Here is a 12437-nt window from a genome sequence, read left to right as displayed (position 1 = left end):
CACCACCACTACCCAACTGCCAATATCCTGATAAGCCCTGCCCCCAACTCATTGTTCAGGCCCCCAGCACCCTTTTTATTTTATTTGCGCTCATGAAGCCCAATGCAATAACCACCTCTTGAAGGAAACCTTCCAAACTCCCTACTCCCCTCCCCCAGTACCAAGGCAGGAGTCTCCTAGGAGACCACTGGTTAGGAAACCCGTCCTTGAAGCTAAGCAGGCTCAACCGGGAGCCCTGTTCTGTCCCTGGGCTGTCCCTTGGTTATTGACTGCAGATTGATGGCGAGGTTGCCCCAAGGAGAGAGGGAATTCCCACGGTGCCCTATGGCCCAGAGGCCTCACAGATGATCTTGCAAAAGTGGGGCAGCTATTTTTACCTGGCGTTTAATTACAGGGTTTGGATCCCAGAGGAGAGATGAGATGGTGATCCCAGGAGCTGCGAGGGAGGGGCCTTCCGGGAACTGGGGATCTTGGGAGGACAGGCGAGGGCATGAACCTCTAACTCAGTTCCTTGGAAGGATGGTCTCTTGTCCCCCAAAACTGGGCTGGCTCCTTAGAAAGGGACTCCCCAGGGCACTACATCACCCCACTTCATCACTATTGGGAGTTTTCCCCCTGGCTTGGATGGGGGCTGTATGCACATAGCAGGTTGGACCTGCGCCCCCAGGGACAATGGCACAGCCCCCAGGTGATGGGCTGGGTCCAAGCCACACAGTTTAGCCATCCAGAGCTGTGAAGGACAGAGGGGTCTGGGAATAAGAGGATGAAGCTGGGGTGAGGAGACCGCTGGGATTCCTGGATTGGGGCATCTTCAAAATCGGATTTGAATGGGAATTCTGGGGGAAACCAGATTCCAGAACATGGGAATGTAAGTAGAAGCGTGCAAGCCATTGTGATGGAAAAAAACAGGGTCTCCAATGTCAGTTCAAAAATTTGGTCCCTTTAGCCAGGCATGGTAGCTCTTGCCTGTAGTCTGAGCTACTCCGAAGGCTGAGGCAGGAGGATCGCTTGAACCCAGGAGTTGGAGGCTGCAGTGAACTATGATCTTGCCACTGCACTCCAGCCTGGGAGACACTGCGAGACTCTGTCTCAAAAACAAAACAAAACAAAAAAAAACCTTGGTTCTTATCCACAGCTTTGCTTTCAGATGCCTGTGGTCAACAGAGGTCTGAAAATATTAAATAGAAAATCCCGGAAGTAAACATACAAATAAAAATGTAAATTGCAGGCCATTCTGAGTAGCAGGATGAAATCTCAAGCCATCGCACTGTTCTGCTGTGATGTGAATTATCCCTTTGTCTGGCATATCCGTGCTTTAGATATGACCTGCTCACCACTTAGGAGCTATCTGGGTTATTAGATCCAAAAAAACGTAGTGGGCCAGGTGCAAGTGGCTCATGCCTGTAATTTCGGCACTTTGGGAGGCCAAGGCCAGAGGATTGCTTGAACCCAGGAGTTCAAGACCAGCCTCATCAGTAGAGTGAGATCCCATCTCTACACACACAAACACACAAATACAGTGTACAGAGGTTCAGTATTAGCCAGTTTCAAGCATCTGCTAGGGGTGTTGGGACATACACCCCTTGGACAAGAGGGAACTACCATATTTGATCCACAGTAGGAGAAGATCCCTCAAGTCCTGGAGTCACTGCAGACCTGGGCGAGAACCCCGGACCTGTCTTGTCACTAGCAAGCTGTTTGTCATCAGGCCCCATGTGAGGGCTTAGGCGGTGACAGCTGTGACATGCCTGGTGTGCCGAACACATTCATTTGTTCATTCTGGTCAGTGTTTCCCAAGCGCCTGCCATATGCCCAGCACTGAGGACACAGCCGCTTCTAGGTCTGGCAAAATCCCTGCCTTGTGAAACTGGCATTCTCGGGGGAAGGGGGTGGAGGGGAACACACGACCAAGCAACTAAATCTATGCTCTGTCAGCCAGCAATAAGGATAATGGTGAAAATAGGCAGAGTGCATGGAACGCATCAGAGGGAGTATCGTCATGAGAGGGATTTGTCATTCTCAAGAGTGGTCAGGGAAGGCTATCGGCCAAGCGTATGGTTGCGCAGAAACCCGAAGGAGGTGAGGGAATGTGGAGGAAAGAGCACTCCAGGCATGTGCAAAGGTCCTGAGGTAGGAATTTGGCTGCCATGGTTCTGGGAGGGCAAGGAGGCAGGTGCAGCCAGGGAAGAGTGGCAGGAGGTATGTCCAGAGGGATAAACGGAGGCAGATTATGTCAGGTCCTAGGGGCTGTGGATAGGGCTTCGGCTTTTACTCTGACTGTAGTAGGAACCACTGCAGGATTTTGTGCAGAGGAGGGACTTGTTCTGTCTTGTGTTTTGGTTTTGGGTTTTGGTTTTTGTTTTGTTTTGTTTTTGAGTCAGTCTATCACCAGCTGGAGTGCAGTGTCACAGTCATAGCTCACTGCAGCCTCCAGCTCCTGGGCTCAAGCAATTCTCCCACCTCAGTCTCCTTAGTATCTAGAACTGTAGGCATGCCACCACATCCAGATTGGTTTTTGTTGTTCTTGTTTTTGAGACAGAGTCTTGCTCTATTGCCCAGGCTGAAGTACAGTGGTGCCATCACGGCTCACTGTAGCCTCAGCCTCCCAGGCTAAGGTAATCCTCCTGAGTAGCTAGGACTATAGGCATGCCACCACATTCAGATCAACTTTTTTTTTGTTTATTTTTTTGAGACAGAGTCTCGCTCTGTCCCCAGGCTGGAGTACAGTGGCACCATCACAACTCACGGTGGCCTCAACTTCCAAGGCTCAGGTGATCCTCCTGAGTACCTGGGACTACAGGTGTGCACCACCATGCCCAGCTAATTTTTTGTATGTTTTTTGTAAAGACAGGGTTTTGCCATGTTGCCCAGGCTAGTCTTGAGCTCCTGAGCTCAAGTAGTCTGCTCACCTCGGCCTCCCAAAGTGCTAGAATTACAGGCCAATGTGTAAGCCAATGTGCCTGGCCAAGACAATTATTTTGTTATTACTTTTTCTTTTTTTCTTCTTTTTTTTTTTTTTTTTTTTTTTTTTTTTAGATAGAGTCTTGCTCCATCGCCCAGGCTGGAGTGCAGTGGCACAATCTCGGCTCACTGCCAACTCCGCCTCCTGGGTTCATGCCATTCTCCTGCTTCAGCCTCCCGAGTAGCTGAGACTATAGGCGCCCACCACCACACCCAGCTAATTTTTTGTATTTTTAGTAGAGACGGGGTTTCACCGTGTTAGCCAGGATGGTCTCGATCTCCTGACCTCGGGATCCGCCCGCCTCGGCCTCCCAAAGTGCTGGGATTACAGGCATGAGCCACCATGCCCGGCCTTTTTTCTTTTTTCTTTTTCTTTTTCTTTCTTTTGTTTTTTTTTTGTTTTGTTTTGTTTTGTTTTGTTTTTTGAGGTAGAATCTAGCTCTGTCGCCCAGACTGGAGAGCAGTGGTGGGATCTCAGCTCACTGCAACCTCCGCCTCCTGGGTTCAAGCAATTCTCGTGCCTCAAACTCTCAGGCAGCTGGGACTACAGGCATGCGCCACCACACCCAGCTAATTTTGCATTTTTAGTAGAGATGAGGTTTCATCATGTTGGCCAGAATGGTCTCAATCTCTTGACCCCGTGATCCACCTGCCTTGGCCTCCCAAAGTGCTGGGATTACAGGCATGCGCCACCACACACAGCAGTCTTGAGTTCTGAAAATGACTGGGCTCCTGGGAGGAGAACAGACTTTAGAGGAAGTGAGATCAGGATCCCGGAGACCATGAAGCAGCTGCTGGAATGCTGCATGCAGGAAAAATAGTTATGTGAATCCCAGGACAGCAGCCTGGACCGGGAGGAAGGAGCTGAGTCCTAGGTATATTTCAAAGGTCCAGCCAGCAGGATTCCATGTGACTTCTTCGTTTCTACCCGGCTTTGGGGGACCTCAGAAGAGGTCACTGAGGAAGTGAGGTCACCAGAGGCTCATGGGGACCCCACTTGAAAGCATCTGTCATCCTAGCCTCTTCTGCCAGCCCCAGGAATGACCCCGAGGTTCCCTGAGACTACTGTTTGGGGAGAGAATGAATGCAGGGCTGCCACTTCTGCAGACACCACCTCCTGCTTCCCCAGCTGTCTTTCTCTTTTTTTTTTTTTTTTTTTTTTTTTTTGCACAGTCTCACTCTGTCGCCCAGGCAGGAGTGCAGTGGCGCAATCTCGGCTCACTGCAACTTCTGCCTCATGGGTTCAAGTGATTTTCCTGCCTCAGCCTCCGGAGTAGCTAGGACTACAGGCGTGTGCGACCACGCCCGGCTAATTTTTGTATTTTTACTACAGCCTCCGCCTCCTGGGCTCAAGCAATCTCCTGCCTCAGCCTTTCGATGGCTGGGGTTACAGCGTGCACCACCACACCCAGCTAGCCAGCTAATATTTGTATTTTTAGTAGAGACGGTGTTTCACCATGTTGGCCAGGCTGTTCTCGATGATCCGCCCACCTCGGCCTCCCAAAGTGCTGGGATTACAGGCGTGAGCCACCGCCCCCTGCCCCAGTTGTCTTTCTGTTACACGCATCCATGCTGCTTGGAAGGGCTGCCTGCTGTAGTCCCACAACACACACGTGTGCATGTACACACATACACAGGCCCCAGAGAGTCCTAGGGGAGCTGGAAGGAGGCGACAGGTGGGCGCACTGGTCACAGGCCTGAAAGTAACTGCGCGCTCTTCTCGCCCACAGCCGCAGGTGGCTGCAATGGGACGGAAGCCATGAATGGTGCCGCCCCCGGCCCCGCCGCAGCCGCCCCGGTCCCGGTCCCGGTCCCGGTCCCGGACTGGCGGCAGTTCTGCGAGCTGCACGCACAGGCGGCCGCCGTGGACTTTGCGCACAAGTTCTGCCGCTTCCTGCGGGACAACCCAGCCTACGACACTCCCGACGCTGGCGCCTCCTTCTCCCGCCACTTCGCCGCCAACTTCCTGGACGTCTTCGGGGAGGAGGTGCGCCGCGTGCTGGTAGCCGGACCGACGACTCGGGGCGCGGCCGTGCGCGCGGAGGCCATGGAGCCGGAGCCCACTGACACCTCTGCACTCAAGGCAGCGCCTTACGGCCACTCACGGAGCTCGGAGGACGTGTCCACGCATGCTGCCACGAAGGCCCGCGTCCGCAAGGGCTTCTCGCTGCGCAACATGAGCCTGTGCGTGGTGGACGGCGTGCGCGACATGTGGCACCGGCGCTCCTCGCCCGAGCCCGATGCAGGAGCTTCCCACCGCGCCGCCGAGCCCTCGGCTGAGCCCCGCGACAAGTGGACACGGCGCCTGAGGCTGTCGCGGACGCTGGCGGCCAAGGTGGAGCTGGTGGACATTCAGCGCGAGGGGGCCCTGCGCTTCATGGTGGCCGACGACGCGGCCGCGGGCTCCGGGGGCTCGGCGCAGTGGCAGAAGTGCCGCCTGCTCCTGCGCAGGGCTGTGGCCGAGGAACGCTTCCGCCTGGAGTTCTTCGTGCCGCCCAAGGTGAGTTACCCCATAACTCCCACCTCCTGGGGGGACCAGAGGGGGCGCCTGGGCAGCAACTGAGGGTGCCAAGGACACTGCCTTTGGGGACTGCGTGGTCTAATCTGGTTGACAGGGTGGAGTATTTGGTGCTAAGACCCTGGGAGGTGGGCCTGTCATGCCTCTTGGACAAGTCACCCCTTCAACCCTGGTTCTTCCTCTGCGAGGAAGGGCCCTCTGGCTACACCAAAGGGTTCTGGGGCACTGGTTTTTTCTTTTCTTTCTTGTTTTTCTGTGTGTGTGTGTGTGTGTGTGTGTGTGTGTGTATCCCTCTGTTGCCCAGGCTGGAGTGCAGTGGTACGATCTCGGCTCGCTGCAAACTCTGCCTCCCGGACTCAAGGGATTCTCCTGCCTCAGCCTCCGGAGTAGTTGGGATTTACAGGCACCCGCCACGATGCCCGGCTAATTTTTGTATTTTTAGTAGAGACGGGGTTTTGCCATGTTGGCCAGTCTGGTCTTGAACTCCTTACCTCAAGTGATCTGCTTGCCTCAGCCTCCCAAAGTGTTGGGATTACAGGCCTGAGCCACCATGTCCAGCCTTTCTTTCTTTTTTGTTTTGAGACAGGGGCTGTCACCCAGGCTGGAATGCAGTGGTGCAATCATGGCTCACTGCAGCCTCCACCTCCCAGGCTGAAGCAGTCCTCTGTTAGCATCCCACGTGGCTGGGACCACACACCACCACTCCCAGCTAATGTTTTTTTTATTTTTCTTAAAGACAGGATCTATGTTGCTCAACTGGTCTGGAACTTCTGAGCTCAAGAGATCCTCCCCCACCTTGGCCTCCCAAAGTGCTGGGATTACAAGCATGAGCCACTGTGCCCGGCCCAGGGCACCGTTCTTGATGTTGTTCAAGACACCGGCTACCTGCCCTCCTCTCCTGCAGGCCGAGGGTGCCTGGCACCTCCTAGAGCCGAGGCCTGCAGGGATGAGGGCAGGAGTGACCAAGCACATTCACAGAGGGCTCCCTGGGAGGTCTGTGTCTGACTCCATGGGGCTGTGCTCTTCCCCAGCTCAGCTGCCAGGCTCCAGCCCAGCGCCTGCCCAGGGGGTCCTTTTCTGGCCAGGGAGATGCCAGGCTTCTTTCTAGCCATCACCAACATTGTTGCTCACTGGCATGCACTGACCCTTCCCCTCTTAAGGGCTGGCCGTCAGGTCCTTGGCAGTAGTGTCACGTCTTCTCCAAGGTGGCCCCCCTGCTTTGGAAAGTGGGAATAGTTGTAATGATAGTGCCCACCCTCTGAGAGCCCACGGTGTGTCCAGATCCCAGCCTGGTGGGCATCTGTACAGACATGCTGTCATCATCTAGGTACCCCACTCCGGCAAGGTGAGCACATGGTCCCCAGATTACAGAAGAGAGCGCAGACGGATGCTCAGAGAGGGAGTGTGGCCTGCCCAACATCACCCAGATGGCAGGTGCCAGAGCTTGGCTAACATGGTGGGGCATGGTGGTGCGAACCTGTAGTCTAAGCTACTTGGGATCCTGAGGCAGGAGCATCGTTTGAACCCAAGAGGCAGAGGTTGCAGTGAGCCAAGACCACACCACTGCCCTCCAAGCTAGGCAACAGAGTGAGACCCTATCTCAAAAAAACAAAACAAAACAAAACAACTGGGGGCCGAGCACGGTGGCTCACACCTGTAATCGCAGCACTTTGGGAGGCTGAGGCAGGCAGATCACCTGAGGTCGGGAGTTCGTGACCAGCCTGACCAACATGGAGAAACCCCGTCTCTACTAAAAATACAGGATTACATGCCTGTGATCCCAGCTACTTGGGAGGCTGAGGCAGGAGAATCACTTGAACCTGGGAGGCAGAGGTTGCAGTGAGCTGAGATCACGACATTACACTCCAGCCTGGGCAACAAGAGCGAAACTCTGTCTCAAAAAAAAAAAAAAAAAAAAACTGGTCTAATGATACCCGCCACCCTGGAGGTCCCAAGAATGAAAGGAACGTGGAAGTGGAGGTCCTTGGGCACTGGGAGGTTGGGCAGGGGGAGGCTTTGCTGGTGCAGCAGCGGACAGCAACCCCAGGGACCACTGGGGGCCCCCACCCACCTCCTGCATCAGGGCCCACCCTGTCCCTGGGTGCTCTCTGAGTCACCTACAGCTTCTTGGCTCTCTCTCCATCTTTCAGTCTGCTGGGGGAATCTGGGTGCCTGGAGGTGCAAGGGTATGGGCTCCCCAAAGCTCACTGCCCGTGAGCAACATGGGCCCTGGAGAAGTGACGTCCTGGGGACACAGCTACTGTCTGAAGAGCTTTTTCCCCAGGTCCTAACACCCCTACACTTCCCTAAGGCTTTTTTCCTGCCCAGGCCCCTGCCTTTAATTTCCCGGGAGAAATCCTAGACCCCTAAGCCCGACTCCACTCCTTGTCAGAAAGGGAGACCGAGGCCCAGTGATGGGTGGGGTGGGGCTTACCCAGGGTCACCCAGAGGGCAGGGACAGAGGCCCAGGGCTCCAGCGCCTTGGGCCTGAGTGACAGTCACAGCTGCCCTTCTGTAAATAGCAGTGTCTGCTGCCCTCGGGGGAGGGGAGGCAGCAGCTGGTGCCCCCCCACCACCCCCTTAGCCCCGGCAGAGCCCACTAATTTTGCTGCTGGCAGAGGGCAGCATTCCTGCGGGGTCACTGGGCCCTTCCCCTCCTTTGTGTCATGCCAAGGTGGGGGCATTTGTGGGCATTCAGGAGTCGTTCCCGTGGGAGGGCAGCTCCTACCATGTGAAGAGCTTGGTTGAGTTTCCCAAATGTGTCTGGTCCCAGGAGACAGGCTCCCAGGGTGAGTGAGCCCCTGGGATGCCCCAAATGATACCCCCACTGCCTCTGCACCCACCCACGGTCCAGCTCTCTTGCGTCCGAGAGGCCTGGATGCACCCTTGGAGCCGTCAGGAGCTCGGGGCCTGCAGGCTCAGGGGCCATTGCCTGCCTGGCACCTTAGATTTCCCTCTCACACAACCTTTGAGGTGCCAGCCCCGGTGAGTCAGGTCTCTGGCTTCCTGCCTCCTCACCCCCTGCAGGAAGAGCCTCCTGAACCCCAGGTCCCCTCATTGCCCTATGCCAGGCCAAGCCCTGGGGACCCAAGGAGCCATGAGGCCAGCCCCCTGCCATTAGGGAAGCCACTGGGAAACCTGGTATTTTCGGGATGCTTGCAAATCTTAGTGGGGTCAGTCGGGCTCAGTGACTCACGCCTGTAATCCCAGCACTTTGGGAGGCTGAGGCGGGTGGATCACTTGAGGTCAGGAGTTCGAGACCAGCCTGGCCAACATGGTGAAACCCCATCTCTACTGAAAATATAAAAATTAGCCAGGCATGGTGGCAGGCACCTGTAGTCCCAGCTACTCAGGAGGCTAAGGCAGGAGAATCCCTTGAACCAGGGAGGTGGAGGTTGTAGTGAGCTGAGATCGTACCACTGCACTTCAGACTGGGTGACAGAGTGAGACTCTGTCTCAAAAAAAAAAAAAAAGAAAAAAAGAAGAAATTTCAGTGGGGTAAGCCCTGGAGGAAAAGCTTGGGCTACCTACGTGTTCACCAGGTGGCCAGGACCCTGGAACGGGCACTTGTGGAGGTTCAAGCTCTGTGAATAAAGGCCTAGAGTTGTACAACAAGTTGACCATTCAGGCATGTGGGCACAGTGAGTTGTGGCTGGAGCAGGTGGGAGGAAGCTGGACCAGGACAAATGGACCTCAGATTCCAAGCTGGGGAACCACAGCGTCTCTGGCCAGCAGGATCCCTGCTGAAGCTTCCAGTCCAGGCCTCCACTGCAGGCCTCAGTCTGCTCTGTCCCCAGCCCTGCTGGCCGGCGTGATGGCCACACACCAGGGTCAGCCAGCCTCTGTTCATGCTCCAAGCCCGGCTCTGCCCCTGCTGGACAGGGGCCAGTTCTTCCTGGAATTCCCATCTGCCTGCCTATCAAATGTGTGGCCCTTCCTTTTCCTCCTAAGAAAGTTCCTGTCTCGGAAACCAAGCCCTGCTGGGAATCCCAGACTCAGGCCAGCCCCAGGGGGGCCTCAGGCTCACGGCAGGGAGCTTTGAGGCAGAGCAAGTGGAGCCAGGCACAGAGTGGCGGTCCCACAGAGTCCTGCCAGCTCACCTTGGATCAACCCTGCCCGCAGCATTGTTGGGAACACTGGTCCCTTTTACTCACTCCAGGAAGCAGTGAGCCCCGTTCTGAGTCGGAGGCTCCAGGCCCTGCTCCGGAAGGTCAGGTCTGTAGCAGGAGACCAGCATTTTTTCTTCTTTCTTTTTTTTTTTTTAAGTGACCAGGTTTTAAGACCATCATTTTTTATTTTTTATTTTATTTTTTTACTTTATTTTATTTTATTTTTTGAGACAGGGTGTCACTCTGTCGCCCAGGCTGGAGTGCAGTGATGTAATCTCGGCTCACTGCAACCTCCACCTCCCGGGTTCAAGTGATTCTCTTGCCTCAGCCTCCCAAGTAGCTGGGATCACAGGCGCACACCACCACGCCTGGCTAATTTTTGTATTTCTAGTAGAGATGGGGTTTCACCATGTTGCCCAGGCTGGCCTCGAAATCCTGACCTCAAGTCATCCTCCTTGGCCTCCCAAAGTGCTGAAATTACAGGTGTGAGCCACTACACCCAGCCAAGACCAGCATTTTTTAAAAAGTGAACTAGAATAGAATAGAAAATATCACACTCTATCACACACAGGAAGGGTGACTGTTTTCTGGTGAGATGTTTGCTTCAGAGATATTTTTACCTGCGTGTGTGTGTACTAGGCCCCAGTGTTGAATGTATTTCTCACAATGGGTCAAGGTCAAAAATAAGAAAACCACAGATCTCGTGGGTGTATTAGGCAGCCCAGGTGGGGTTCTGTCCTCAAGGCTGGGAGGTAGGAGGCTCACATGTCAATTCTGGTTCTGTCCTGGACTTGCTCGGTGACTATAGGAGGAGTTCCTTTTTTTTTTTTTTTTGAGGCTGGATCTCACTCTTGTCACCCAGGTGGGAGTATAGTGGTACCATCATAGCTCACTGCAGCCTCGACCTCCCCCGATCAAGCGATCCTTCCTCCTCAGCCTCCCAAGTAGCTGGAACTACAGGTGCGCATGACACCACACCACACCATACATACATACAAAAAAAAAAATACTTTTATTTATTTATTTTTTTTCTGTAAGACAGAGTTTCATTCTTGTTGCCCAGGCTGGAGCGCAATGGCGCAATCTCAGCTCACCGCAACCTCCACCTCCCAGGTTCAAGCGATTCTCCTGCCTCAGCCTCCCAGGTAGCTGGGACTATAGGCATGCACCACCACGCCTGGCTAATTTTGGGTTTTTTGTTTGTTTTTTTGAGACAGAGTCTTGCTCTGTCGCCCAGGCTGGAGTGCAGTGGTCCAATCTCAGCTCACTGCAAGCTCCGCCTCCCGGGTTACCCATTCTCCTGCCTCAGCCTCTCGAGTAGCTGGGACTACAGGTGCCCGCCACCTCGCCCGGCTAGTTTTTTGTATTTTTAGTAGAGACGGTTTCACCGTGTTAGCCAGGATGGCCTCGATCTCCTGACCTCGTAATCTGCCTGCCTCAGCCTCCCAAAGTGCTGGGATTACAGGCGTGAGCCAACATGCCCGGCCAAATTTTGTATTTTTTTTAGTAGAGATGCGGTTTCTCCATGTTTGTCAGGCTGGTCTCAAACTCCTGACTTCAGGTGATCTGCCTGCCTTGGCCTCCCAAAGTGCTGGGAATACAAGCGTGAGCCACCGCGCCCGGCCCGTTTTTGGGTCTTAAGTAAAGATATGGTCTCACTATGTTGTCCAGGCTGTCCTTGAACTGCTGGACTCAGACCATCCTCCTGCCTTGGCCTCCCAAAGTGCTAGGATTACAGGCATGAGCCACCACACCTAGCCAGGAAAATTTTATTTCTTGTTTCAAAGAAATGCCTTTCTCAATTTCCCCATCTGTGAAATGGGGATTGGGACACCTCTGTACCAGGATGGTTGTGGCAGTCTATTTGAGGGTCACTGTAATGCCTGGCAGCGGGGAGGGGATGGAGAGGGTGTCAGGAAATGCTGGGGCCACTGACTGTCCTTCTTCTGGCCCCCAGGCCTCCAGGCCCAAGGTCAGCATCCCACTGTCAGCCATCATTGAGGTCCGCACCACCATGCCCCTGGAAATGCCAGAGAAGGACAACACGTTCGTGCTCAAGGTGAGGTCTCACCCCTAATCCCAGAGATCCTCCGGCTGCCCCAGGCCACCTCCCCTTTGGTGCTGCAGCTCCATAGGGGAGCGAGGGGAAGGAGCCTAAGGCAGGATGGTAGTGGGAGGGAGCCCTGGTGTGGGGGGGTCCCCAGACCCTATGACAGATGCCTAGTACATAGCTAAGACTTGAGTCTCGGCTCCACAGCCAAGTGCCCCCGGCATTGCCCAACATCTGGGCCCCTTGCTCCCACTTACCCCTGGGCCTGGGCGAAGCTCATCAGTTTCACTTCCTGCCCTCCCTTCCCCCACTGGAGCCAGCACACACCCACCCCACTGGTGGCCAGCCGGCAGCAGTTATGCAAATGTTCCCGTTCCAGGGCACTGGAGTGTGGGAACCAGGCGGTCTCCCACAGAGGGCACAAAGGCATCGAGGGTGGGCGGGGAGGCACCCTGGTGGCTCTAGGGGCAGCCCATCCTTTTCCCAGGCCCCACACCACACGCCGGGGTGGCCTGCAGGGGTTTCTGAGGACACGGCTCCAGGCTGCCAGAGCTGTGGTCCCTGGGACTCCGCAAAGGATCAGAGGGTGTTGATGAAGCAGTGTCCCCCGGGGATGCCTGGTCACACCCACTCACCCTGCATGAAGCCCCCACCCTCTTCTCCCGGCTTCTGGTTGTGTTTGTGTTTGCACCCGTTCCCATTTGTTTAGTCACGACTCACTTTTTCGTTTAACAAATGTTTACCAACCCCGGACCCTGAGTCATGCCAGGCTGGGGGCTGGGGACACAGTCCCTGCCCA

General features: G+C 55.0%; 1 protein-coding gene across 6 annotated transcripts in view; it reads left to right on the top strand.

Moving 5' to 3' along the window:
- Nucleotides 1-12437, top strand: part of SH2B2 (SH2B adaptor protein 2) — a 37748-nt gene that overhangs the window by 10873 nt on the left and 14438 nt on the right. For all 6 annotated transcript variants that reach the window (XM_030933135.1, XM_030933134.1, XM_010387410.2 and 3 more), the window contains exons 2-3: nucleotides 4692-5461; nucleotides 11546-11647. In XM_030933135.1, coding sequence (XP_030788995.1) covers nucleotides 4721-5461; nucleotides 11546-11647 — 843 coding nt within the window. In that variant the 5' untranslated portion in view covers nucleotides 4692-4720. The remainder of the gene's footprint in view (nucleotides 1-4691; nucleotides 5462-11545; nucleotides 11648-12437) is intronic.

Source organism: Rhinopithecus roxellana, chromosome 6, assembly GCF_007565055.1.
Source record: "Rhinopithecus roxellana isolate Shanxi Qingling chromosome 6, ASM756505v1, whole genome shotgun sequence".
In the NCBI taxonomy this organism is placed as follows: domain Eukaryota; kingdom Metazoa; phylum Chordata; class Mammalia; order Primates; family Cercopithecidae; genus Rhinopithecus; species Rhinopithecus roxellana.
The sequence above is the reverse complement of the archived record's forward strand: the minus strand, read 5'-3'. Positions and strand labels throughout refer to the sequence as shown.